We start from the raw sequence: 13,613 nt of genomic DNA on the forward strand, positions 1-13,613 counted from the left end.
TTAAAATAAAATGAAAGCCAAGAAAATGATGATAAAAAGTTTATCTGAGGAAAATTATTCAGAAGAATTTTTCTTCAAATACGCTTGTGATCTGCAATGCAATGAAGAATATCTATCAAGCAATGTGGGAGGAGCAACTTAACTGCTTAAACTTTGAAATTCCAGATTTCATAGCATATCCAAATATGAAAAAACACCAAACTGATTTATCAAGCCATCTGAAACAAGGCAGAATTTAGACCTATTTTTTTAAATTAAATTTATTATTTGGAAAATAATGCTTTTGATTTTGGCCACTATTTTTTATACAAACGGTCTCATAAATAAGTCATGATTTAAAAACAACATACGTATTCTCTAAATATGAGGGAACTTTATAAAGAAAAAACATCCCAACATTTTGAGACAACTATTAGTGTTTTGGAATATTTCTGTAAGTCTTTTTTTAATGACTTCTCTCTTACTACGCAGTTGAGACCATTCAGTACACATTAATTTTTAATATGATTAAATAACACATAACATAAAACTTATCATTTTCGCCAATTTTACTGTTTACAGTTCAGCAGTGCTACATATATACACACTGTTGTATGCTAACTTTGAAGAACTTAAGAGAGGCCAAGGGCCATAAATAGAAAGGCTAAAGTTTTACTAAGGTTTTAGCAGATTACAATCTTGTATTTTGCCAAAAATAAACTGCTACAGGACTGTCACTGCTACTTGAATGCCAAGTGTACAAATACTTGTTTTTCAAAATTGTACAAATTTTAAAATATTTTATATTTACATATAATTTATATGTTTATACATAATTTATTATACATAAAATCATTTAAAACTGACTAGACTAAAACATTTTTATCTCAGAATAATTTCTTACATTAGTTGTAGCCAGCATGTTCTCTGGATCAATTAGAGTACGAAGAAGTCCCATTAACTGAACAGCACCTCCTAGCTCAGGATCAGTATCACAGATCATTTGTTCAATTACTACATTAATGAGAAGGATATCCTGAAAGAAAACATATTTCCATTAGACCTGGTTTGGAGATAAGACAAATATACCAACTGAAAGAATAAAATCAGAATTATACAGAAAAAAACAAAGAATAAACAAACTTTTTTAAGCTTTTACATTCCTAATATTTTGCAAAACATATTTAAACTTTTAGGTACCTAGTATCTTTCAAAATTCTATAAACACATGAGTGAAAAAACCTAGTAAAAAAAGCAGAGCACACTACAGCTTATGATAACATCAGTATAGGGGAAGTGGGAAACAAAACAATTTACCAGTGATTCTTGTTCACTGGAAATTCTAACAGATGCTCATTCTAGGTTTCAGCCTCAGTTATGAGTTTAGAAGTTGAGTGAATAAGACCACATATCTTGTGACCCTAAAACACAGATTGTCTCAGCTTTTTTTTTTTTTTTTAATTCTTTAACGTTCATTTTTATTTTTGAGGCAGAGAGAGCATCAGTGGGGGAGGGACAGAGAAAGGGAGACACAATTAGAAGCAAGCTCCAGGCTCTGAGCTGTCAGCACAGAGCCGAATGCAGAGCTTGAAGCCATTAACTGTGAGATCATGACCTGAGCTGAAGTCAGACGCTTAACTGACTGAGCCACCCAGGTGCCCTGATTGTCTCAGCTTCTAACGAGAAAATCCTTTCTGGCAAAAAAAGGGGAAAACTCAGTACAACTCTCCACAGGAAGCAAGTGGGTGTGCACTGTGTTACATAATAATCTAAAACTACACAGATTTGTTGTTACATTAGTTGCATGCTTTGGCATCTAGATTATGAAACTACAAAGCAGCCTGCAGATACAAAATCTGCTTTTGGCGTATATTTTTAAGAAATCTTGGGAATTAAAATACAATACAAAGCGACTGTTCATGTCAAAGAAAAAAGTTTTCACATAAACTCAGTGGATCTGAGAATATGTTTGTAACTGGGGGAAGAAAGGTAGTAACTAAAGGAGATGAACTAGGGAACTGCGTGGAATGAAGATGAACTTAAATTGGGAGAATTCTGTAAAGTAATAAAAAGAAATCTTCAGTATAAAGCATTTTTTGTTATTATTTTGTTTTGCTAGCCCCTCTCAATCTTAATACATTGTGATTTCCAAAAATATTTCCCTGTAAAGTTCCTTAAAATTCCTTAAATTCAGCGAAGAACCAACAAAACCATGTCACAGCAACTGAACTGCTCAAAATTAGAACTCTACCCCTACCATGTTTCAAAATTTGAACACCAATAAATCAACTGTCATGGCATTAGGAACAGAATAAAATCTCTTCAGAGTTATTATGAAATAAAATTCACAGACCTACATTAATAAATTCAGATCCAAGCCTCATTTCAATTAGAAGGAAAGATTACACATTAATCTGCTGCTCTTATTCTGATATGATCGGCAAAGCATAACTCATGTAAAATATCAAGATACTACAAAAAGGTGTCAGCTAATAAACTTTCTTCAGAACAATGCTATGGTATTTACTTACTTTAAATCTGTCAATATGTACAAATTGGATTCTACCAGTTAATTAGGGCCTCAGATAATTTGCTCAACTATATACAATCTTCTTTCATAAATTCATTCATTTAAAACTTGACACACACAAAAATCATAAATGATGAATTTAAGTTACATCTAAATGAAACCACAGTGGCAAGAAAGGCTTCTTATGGTATAGCTCATACACTGAAATGTCATTTTAAAACAATCTTCAAACTTTCTGCTCTTCTCTCTTACATGCAATGTCTCACAAATCCTGCTTCCATCAATATCAATGCCAAACTCTGAGTCGCATAATTTAGTGACTTGTGGAGGTGAAAAAAGCCAATTTATATATTTCATAGAGAAACAGATGGCTATAGAGAACTATAGCCCTTTTAGGAAATAAGAAAAGAACTGCCTTTCTCAAAGGCCTGTAAGACCTCCCTGCTAGAGACAGGTATATGCACCACTGAATGCTATCTTCAGAATGTTTTAAGATACTGAAACTTCACCTAGGAAGGGCACAGAGGTCAGTAGATAAATTGCAATCTCTAGGTTTAAAGATATGCTTGGTTTAAGATCTTCAGAATACATAAGAAGCAAATAGTTTGGAAGCCTACTAAACAGTTGAGGAAGCTTAACTGTCAAGAAAGCTTTAAAATAAAGAACAGTCCATGACTGTTCAATCTCGTAAGACCACCACTGGGCCAGAGAACTCATACCAACAGAAAGTAAGCTATGAAGATTATACAGATGCTTGGAAGAAAGGCATCCTCTACTGCCCATCCCAGATGTAGCCACAGCTGATCATGTCCTGAGAGAAGAAAGGCTTTGGAAGAAAACAGGCAAGGGAGATTCTTCAGAGACAGCTGGTTTGGTTAAGAAGTCTGAGCTGTTGCTATTCAACAAATAACTGATGGACCAATGCATCACAGTTGTGAATGAACGACTGCTGTATGTATGTTCTCCCTTTTCCAAACAAAAGCAGTTTAGTTTTGATGTTGGGGGCGATAAATCATCTTTTTGTTTATAGGTCATTGAAACACTAGGAGCCTTATCTGGACCTGAAGGACTATGTAATACCCAAATACTCTGGATGTGGCACTGGATACAAAAGTGAATGGCAACTTGATTTGTCTCCCTTGATGGAAGGGTGGATGAGGAAAGAAAAATGTATATAAATGTTAGGCAGGTATAGAGGTAGACTGCAGTTGATACTAGGAGATGCCAACTTAGTCTCTACTCTCTGTTTTGTTAGCAGAGCCCAAATTTTGTTCAGAGAGGCAATGTACTTAGCTAAAACACCATTTCCCAGCATCCTTCATTGCTAAGGATAATTCAGTTTTGGCCAAAGAAATCCAAGTAGAATTGCTAAGTGGAACCTCCAGGAAAGTGCTTTAAAATGAAACACAAAAGCTATCTAGCCTTCTCCATTACTCTGCCCTCTGCTTTCATATTCTTCTTGCCTGGAGGTGGAATAGTAATCTTACAACCTCAAAGTAACAGACATTAAAACCAGAAAATGAGAATGACCGGCTCAGAAGATGAAAGTGATTGGGCATAACGAGATGGGGATCTAAGGGCATCTTGGGAGTTGCTTTTCAACTTATTGTGACATTAACAAAATAAAACCTTTATTAAGTAAAACTATTTTAAGTTGGGTTTTCTTTTTTTGTATGATGAAAACACAACATTTAACATAATATCTACTCTCTTGGCAAAATTTTAAGTATATAATATTCTTAACTATAGGTACTATGCTGTGCAGGTCTCTGGGACTTACTCATCCTGTATAAATTCTATACCCTTTGATTAATACCTTCCACATCCACTGGCAAGCACCATTATACTCTCTGATTCAAGTTTATTTTTTATTCCTCATACAAGGTGTATCATGTATTTTTCCTTCTGTGTCTGGCTTGTTTCACTTGGCAAAGTGTTCACTGGGGTTCATCCAAGTTGTCAAAAATGGCAGGATTTCTTGTTTTTGTTAAAACTGAATAATGTTCAACTGTACATGTGTAACAAGTTTTCTTTATCCATTCATCTGCAGATGGACACTTTGGTTGCTTACATATCTTGATTATTGTGAATAGTGCTGCACTGAACATGGGAGTGCAGGTATCTCTTCAAGATCTTTTGGATTTATATAAAGAAGCAAGATTGCTGGATCATATAGTAGTCTACTTTAATTTTTAGAGGAACTTCCATACTGTTTTCTGATGGCAGCACCAATATATCCTCATCATCAGTATACAAGAGGCTCCTTTCTCCATATCCTTGTGAAGACTTTTTATCTTTTTATTTTTTGGTAACAGCCATTCTAAAAGATGTATGTGTACTTTGGAGAAATATCTATTCAGCTCTTTTGCCTGTTTTCAAACTGGGTTGATTTTTTCCCTACTGAATTGCTGGAATTCCTTACATATTCGAATATTAACATCTCACCAGCAATTGCAAACAAATTCTACACTTTTACTCCCAATCCACATACTATGAAATTGACATCACAATCTATTTTTCCATATTGTGTAGCTATTAAAAATAGATATAAACTATAAATAGTTATTCTTAATATTTTGTCTTTTACCTTTCATACTAGGGTTAAAACTGTTATATAACAACAATAGAGTATTACTTATTCTGTATTTATCTACATATTTACCTTCACCAGTGATATTTACACTTTCATATGCTTTCTTGTAGTTGTTTAGTGTTCTTTCATTTCAACTCCTTTTAGGGGCATCTGGGTGGCTCAATCAGTTAACCATTCAACTCTTGATTTCGGCTCAGGTCACGATCTCAAGTTTGTGAGATCAAGCCCCATCTCAAGCTTTGACCTGATAGCACGGACCCTGCTTGGGATTCTCTTCTCTCTCCATCTCTCCCCACCCCCCACTGGTTGTGTGCATGTGTACGCTCTCTCTCAAATAAACAAAAACTGGGGGGGAAAAAAGAACTCTCTGTAGCATGTCTTGTAAGGCAGGTCTAGTAATGCCAGGTGAAGTAGTCTCAGTAGTTTTTTCTTTCAGCACTTTGAATATATCATCTTACTTTCTCCTGACTTCCACGGTTTTTGCTGAGAAATTTGCTGAGACTTAGGGAGTTTCCTCGTATGTGATTAGAGGTGTTTTTTTGTCTTGCTGCTCCATCACTTTTGACAGTTCTATAGTAACGTGCCTTCGTGAAGACTTCTTTGGGTTGAATCTATTTGAGGACATATAAACTTCATGCACCTGGATGACCGTATCTCTCCCCTGACTTGATGGTATTAGCCATTATTTCTTTAAATATGCTTTCTGCCTTTCTTTTCTCCTTTGAGGTTCCCGTAATGTGTATACTGTATTTCTCTATAGTGTCCCACAATTGATACAAGTTTCCTCCACTATTTTTCATTCTTTTTTCTTTTGGTTCTCTGACTGGATAATTTAAAATGGCTTATCTTTGAGTTGTATGATTTTTGTTATCTGCTTGAGTTGGCTGCTGAAGCTGATTACTTTTTTTCAGTTTAGCCAATGTATTATTCTTCAGCTGTACAATTTCTTTTGTTTTCATAGTTTCTGTCTTTGCTAAACTCTCATTTTGTTCATGTACTGTCTTCCTGATTTCATTTAGTTTTCTGTGTACTCTTACAGCTCACTGAGCTTCTTTATGACAATTATTTTGAATTATTTGTCAGGCAGTTCACAGTTTTCCATTATTCATAACTTTTTTTTGTTTCTTTGGTGGTATCAAGTTTCCCTAATTGCTGTAATCTTGCACTGATGTCTGCCCATCTAAAGAAGTAGTTATTTCTTTCAGTCTTTGCAGACTGGCTTTGGCAGGGAAAGTTCTTCACTAGTCAGCCTAGCCAGAGATTTTGGCTGGGTCAGCTGATGGAGTTCATTACTCGGGTAATGGACCAGTTACTGACATCTGTGTGGTAATGTTGAGAGCCACTGCTCCTTTTCTTTGTTCTTAGCTGTTGTGGGGTGATTCTTCAGTAATCTGGGTAGGACATGAAAGAAATGACCTTCATGGGTAATGTTCTGAAAGGCTGGGGATGTCAGACTCTCACTCACTTTGCTCTCCCTTTCCCCAGAGAGGCCCAGAGGATCTCTTCTGGTGCTGTGCTATGTTGAGAAGTGACAATGGTAAAGTGAAACAGTTCTTACTCTTTGCAATGCATCTTTTCTAATTTCCGTGCTTCACTAAAATGCTACAACCTTTAACCTGGACTCTGGAAGTCTCATGGAGGCATTCTTATCTGTTAATGGTTGTTAAACTGGTTTCTATTGTGGGGATGAGACCTGGAACTTCCTATTCTGTCATCTTGCTGATGCCATTCCTGGTTTTTCTGATATATGAAGCCAAAGCCATTTTTAAGTAATACATTAATTCCTTATCCTCCTCTTCTGTCACAGGTCTCAACATTTCCATCATCACAGAAACTAGAGAGTACTCTTTAAAATGATTATTACAGTTTCATTGTTAAAGAAAAGGAAAAAAAACAATCACACTTAGACAAAAAAAAAAAAAGATGCAGGGGAGAAAATGGCAAAATATGGGAATTTCTCACAATCAAGAATACTAATTGCCACATACAGTGAAAAGTCTTAAAACAAGTTGGCTTCTGAATCCTTGTGTCAGATGTGTTTATTTTTTAATGCTACCTTGTGTCACTTTAATGAAACAAAAATAATTTATTAAAGAAAACACAGAAGAGACATGAATCCACAAACTTTCCAATTCTGTGATAAGGGCCAGACTTTTGCACTAAAATTTGCTCTGAAAATAAAAACAAAACCAGACTTCTGCTTTTGGTCAAGATGGAGTGATAGGAACTAAATTTTTGTCTTTTACCTGGAACAACAACAAAAAGCTAGACAAAATATATGAAGCTACAAGTGGTAATACATCAGCCAGTGAAAGACACTGAGAGACAGGGAAAAAAAAGCCTTATGATACAGGTTAGGTTCTATTATTATTTTATTATATTACCGGATTCTGCCAAACTAAGTAAAAATCAATTTCTATAATATTAGAATTAACCACAGATTTAGAGATTCTGTCTCACAGAGCAGTATAGAACAGCTAGACAGTCTTATTCCAGAGGTATACCCATCTCAGTAAACAATTAAAATTAGTCTACTGCAGTACATGACTGTATCCACTCAAAAGTAACAGTATCTTTCAGAAACAATGAACAAATAGCTCCTAGGCAAAAGAATGAATGGTTGAACATTCATCAATTAACTAAAAGTATTACCAACACTGTAAGTTGTCTGTACGGCATGTTTCATTTCTTAATACAATAGAGAAAGTTGTCTGTACAGCATGTTTCATTTCTTAATACAATAGAGCAAGCCCTGGTGAACAGAAGGAATAGCTGAATCAAACGACCCAGTCTCTCTAACTGGGGTATAGCCAATAAGTAGCTATCTAAGTGACCTTATTAACTCTCCCTTATTAACTTTCCCACCAAGGCCCATTATTTCTCTAAAGGCAGAACAAAGGGAACAGAAAATCACTGTAAGCTGGACGACTATTTCAAAATTTAAGCCAGCTAGAGTTGAATTGTCTAGTTTCTGTCTGCTAGAGTTCTTTACTGGCATTAAAATACTATGAGTACAAATCCATTTTTCCTAAACCTGCTTCTCCAACAATGGCATTTATTAGGCTAGGAAAAAACAAAAAAAAAAACTCATGCTCAAACAAGTGCAGCAAAATAATGAAGATGTAAAACAAAACAAAACAAAACAAAAACAAAAACAAAAAAAAACTACTGGAAAATTCCTTCTTCAAAATCTAAATGATGACCTGATGCGCAAATAAACCATTATATAGTAACTCCAGTGAGTATGTATCAATCTTGGAGCACCAAAATCTATTCAAGAGAACACCGTCTTAAATTTATAGATACACATTTTTTAAAATCTGCTCCCCCTTAAACTTATAGTTTTAAATAAGAGGGCCCAGTGACTCCCTCCCCATTAAAACCTGCTTATTCCTATGGTCTTTTTTTCTTTTCTTTTCTTTTCTTTTTTATTTTTACTTCTTTTTACACTGCCATAGAAACTTCTGCATTTGTAACCTTCAAATCAGAGTCAGCCTCTAAATGCCACCATCATTGACCTACAATATTCTAAGAAAGGGGTGTAAGTCAGGGGTTGGCAAACTACAAAACTACTTTGCTCGTTGCCTACTTTGTAAATAAATTTTTACAGTAAAAAATTTACTAGAATACAGCTATACTATTCGTTTTCAAACCATCTACAGACAGTTCATACTACAACGGCAAGGCTGAGTCTGCAACAGAGCCCATAAGGCCCACCAAGTCATATTTATGTTTTGGCCTTTTAAGAAAATTTTGCTATCCTTCACCTAAATAGCAACATTTAAGTGAATTTAACCAAGGTTTCAGGGAGATTTTTTCAAGGTTTTAATAATTTCTAAATCAAAGTTTTAGAGAAATGATATCCTCATTTGTTTCATTACCACACTTCAACCTCACACTATTCTTAGAAGCACATACTGGTTTTTAAAGTATGATATTGAGATACATTTTATAATCCACGGTATTAGACAGTCACTATCAGCCAAGTAGCAACCATGACAAAGTCAAATAAATATTTTCCACTAGCACTCTCTGTTAAGATAAAAAAATATTAGCATCCATGTATCTTAGATTCCATGAATATAGTAAACAAGAAAAAAAGAATGACAGGAGTGGGAACATTATTCTGAAGTAGAATAAAAATAACTGATGGATATTGTGGAAACATTTTTTTTTAATGTGAATGTAAGAATTATTAGAAAATAATGCATGTGAAATTTGTTCTGCAACTTGAAGGCCTGGAAGTATTAGAGAAATAATACTTCTTTTAATCCATTCTGACATGTTAGAAGAATGCAAAAATAGCTCTTCAAATTCTACAGAACTAAATGGTCCAACTCCTTAAGTCTGTGCAATGGCATAACAGTCTGAACAAAAATACCCGTAAGTTCAGTTTTTAAATTTGAGGGAATTTCTTGATGGGATGCACTGAAGGAAACATTATTTTTGCACCATTCCTGTCACAAATAAATAACCTAACTCGAATCATGAGGAAACATTAGATAAAACCAAATTGCTGAATACTGGAGCAGAAAGTTTTCATTTTTGTCTTGGCTAAGATGAACATTTTGGGATAATGACAAAATCTGAATTAGGACTGCAGTTAGATATACCACCGTAAAAATATTAACTTCTTGATTTTGATCATTATAAACATAATTATATTATAGATAGACACTGAAGTAGGGGTAAAAAGGCATTGTGTCATCATTTCTGTACCTTATTCTTCAATGGTTTAGAACGAAAAATAATTATGTTTGTATGTAAATGTGTACATATAAACATAAGCAAGGAAAGAAAATGATAAAGCAAATTAGAGATAAAATATTAACAACTGGGGAACCTGGATGAAGTGTATATAGGAGTTCTTCATACTATTAATTGTGAATTAATACAGAATTTTAAATTTTCTGTAAATTTAAAATTATTTCAAAATAAGAAGTTAAAAAATGGATGCAATTTTAAGAAACATGATTATGTTCAATATAAAATACTGAACAGCTGGGACGCCTGGGTGGATCAGTTGGTTAAGTGTCCAACTTTGGTTCAGGTCATGATCTCACGGCTTGTGAGTTCAAGCCCCATGTCGGGCTCTGTGCTGATATCTCAGAGCCTGGAGCCTCTTCAGATTCTATGTCTCTTTTTTTTTTTTTTTTTTAATTTTTTTTCAACGTTTTTTATTTATTTTTGGGACAGAGAGAGACAGAGCATGAACGGGGGAGGGGCAGAGAGAGAGGGAGACACAGAATCGGAAGCAGGCTCCAGGCTCGGAGCCATCAGCCCAGAGCCTGACGCGGGGCTCGAACTCACAGACTGCGAGATCGTGACCTGGCTGAAGTCGGACGCTTAACCGACCCTCCCCTGCTCACATTGTCTCTCAAAAATAAATAAACATTAAAAAAAAATAATAATAAAATATTGAACAGTTAATTCTAAGAGATTAGCTTATGTATTTTTAACTTTATTAAGGCAAATTATATCTCCCAGAATTATTTTAAAGTAAATTCCTTATATATAATTATTTCAGTATAAATCTTTACAAGATAAGGACTCTTAAGAAGAAAAAAAAAACTCAATGCTATTGTCATACCTAAAAAAATTAACAATATGAATATATTCCTAAGTGAGAAATACAATGCAAATACCTGCCAAAATAAGTGGTTGAATAATAGCTGGATTACTTACCCAGTCATATCCTAAAATAAGTTTTACTAAATGTTTCGGAGGGCATTAACATAAAAATATGTGAAATCTGTGGCAGAATAAAAAGACAGCAATTATCACTAAATCTATCCTTCTAGCTTAGAAATAATGACTATGGTAAAAAATGTTAATATTTCCTGTGTCTCAACACATATTTTAATATGTAATCCAAGTTCTAAAACCAAATCTGCTCCATAATACTGGAAAGAAAAGTTTGAATGCTGTGCATTTATTTTAAAAGGCCATCAAAATATCAACTGCCCACCAAATACACAGTTTAAGTCTTCTCTTTTTAAAGGTTACCAGGAACCCAATGTAGAATTGTAGAATCCTCAATTTTGAAGGAAAAAAAAAAAAGAGAGAAATCTATCCTCTTTTGTGGGCTAACTCAACTATTTGGAGGCAACACATTTTTAAACTGTTAAACTGCTAGATCTCAGAAAATTTGGAGAAATGAAAGACCTTGAAGATTAGGATTCTATCAACATGAAAAACTGAGAAAGGGACTTTTCATAGTTAAAAATCAGTAAGTGCTTCTCTAAGTCTCATCCATCAATTAAATATAAACAAGGAAGTATTTCTAAAGAAAACAAATAAAAACTTTCAGAGTAAAGAATTCTAAAAATTAGTTTATTATTCTCTTCGCCTGAAGAGATTTTATGATGGATGTCCTTAATCAGTGCATATCACTGAGGATGCAGCAATTAAGAGTGTTAATTTCAGAGTTACTTTCTGTAAAGCTGGCACTAAGATACACATACCAATAGTGAGATTATAAACTAATAAACTAGGTATCTGACTTTCTTTAAAGTCAGATTTAACACCTTTTGGGTTTAATAAAAAAAACCCTTAAAATATACTTAAAGATTTTTTCCTCTTTCTTCTACTGCCTAAAACTGTAGCATTAGCTCAAACTGATTCTAAAATAAAATGACTTTAAAAAGAAATACCCTGGAAATATCTAACAAAGAATGTAAAAATCTAAGGAGAAATTAAAAGATTAAACACAAAACAGCAACTGTATTTTAATTCAAAAGTAACTCATGCAATGAGAAATCATACAATGGGAATCAAAATCTTCTTTAAGAAGGAACATAATTATACTCATTTTCTTCTTAATACTAAAACGTATTTGATATAAGAAAGACTACTTTAAATTATAGTTCTATGTTCATTTCGTTCTTAAACAGTTTAAAGGAAAAGTTTAAGTATTTCCATAGTGGGAAAACACATTGGTCTCATTATTAAACATTCATTCACATGGGGAAAAAAAAGACACATTTAAACAAGGGAAAACAATTTGCTGGTTTTACCAGGTAAGTGCCTGAGCTAAGGGTTTGAAATTATACCTCATTAGCACTTGAACTTTTTTAAATAATTTGATTCTGTTGTAATATATTTATCTCAATACGAGTTTGAATACAGTTTGTAAAATAAATCAAATGCCACATATTCTGGGCTTGCTAATGTCACAAATGATCAGAAATCTACTATTTTGCTTCACTGAAGATTAAGACTGTAGTTAAACCTTTTCTCTCAATAGTATGCCAACACTACTCTACAGGTAATTCACACATAATCATAGCATTATTACTTACATCATCACTCTGCTGGGCTTCTTGCATTACAAATTCTCGGACCATAGATGGACTAAACTCTACTAGATAAGAAAATATATCTGTAGCTGCTGATCTAACTTGCAAATCATCCATGCCCTAATAAAAGGAAAATTAGGTTACTTAGAGACTTAACAAAAACTGTGCTGTGTTCCTTTTCTTTCCCAAATCTATACACACCAACTTTTTGGAATTAGACATTGTACTGGATTCAAAATGTATAATCTCTCCATCCTATACTTCCTTTTATTTTACAAATATAAAAAACTTTTAAGCAGCTCAATGATTAGTTTGTGCCAGTTTTTACCACCACGAAGATAAATATTCAGGGAATTTAAATGTAAGAATCAACATGGGATTATAAAGAAATACTTTACAAATACTGTACAGAAATTTTTTTCGATTTAAATATATGCAAAATGTGAATGATGTTACCTAGTTAAGACTCCATAACTTTCCAGAATCCATCATTGGTCCTGGATTTATTTGCCAGTACTCTTTAGTAACTGATTCTTTTATGACTCTCCTAATAGAGGATGCTTTTGAAAATACTGGGTATTTTCACTCTTTTTCCACAACTTAGTTTTCTAAGGTACTGATCCATAACATGAAGGATACATGACTCGTAAGTTACAAAATCTCCCAAGTGATTCTGAACACATTCCCTAACGCAGCAGTTCTCCAAGTGTTGTCCAGGGAATCCTGGTGAGGTGTCCAACACCCTTTTCAGGAACCACATGAAATTAAAAACTATTTTCATAATAATAAATAATCCTAGGGCATTATCAGCCCTTTTCACTCTCAGTATATCACAAGTATAGTGGGGTTTTCCAGAGGCTATAAGACGTATGATATCACAACAAATTAAATGCAGAAGTTGCTATGAGAATCTAGCTGTCTTCTGTTAAACCAAATGTTAAAGAGATTGCCAAAAAAAAAAAAAAAAAAAAAAAAAAAATAAAATGCCACTCTTCCACTAAAATGTTTTGTTCTGAAAAATTATTTTTATAAGTTATATTATTTATGTTTATCATTTTAAAATGAAATAAATATTTTTAATTTTTCATACAATACCAATGGATAAAAATCATAAACAGATATATATGAGAACCACTGCCCTAACCCATATGGCAGAATGAGCTGCCTTGGTCCAGTCTGCCCTTACTCTACTCTCACTGGTCTAAAAAGGAAA

General features: G+C 33.8%; 1 protein-coding gene across 3 annotated transcripts in view; it reads right to left on the reverse strand.

Moving 5' to 3' along the window:
* The window catches only part of PPP4R3B (protein phosphatase 4 regulatory subunit 3B), a 65,018-nt gene that overhangs the window by 22,418 nt on the left and 28,987 nt on the right, over positions 1-13,613 (reverse strand). For 2 of the 3 annotated variants that reach the window (XM_049651494.1, XM_049651493.1), the window contains exons 7-8: positions 12,404-12,520; positions 884-1,015 (exon numbers count right to left, since the gene is read on the reverse strand). In XM_049651494.1, coding sequence (XP_049507451.1) covers positions 884-1,015; positions 12,404-12,520 — 249 coding nt within the window. The remainder of the gene's footprint in view (positions 1-883; positions 1,016-12,403; positions 12,521-13,613) is intronic. The other variant, XM_049651495.1, reaches the window with a different exon arrangement.

This window comes from Panthera uncia, assembly GCF_023721935.1.
Source record: "Panthera uncia isolate 11264 chromosome A3 unlocalized genomic scaffold, Puncia_PCG_1.0 HiC_scaffold_11, whole genome shotgun sequence".
Lineage (NCBI taxonomy): Eukaryota > Metazoa > Chordata > Mammalia > Carnivora > Felidae > Panthera > Panthera uncia.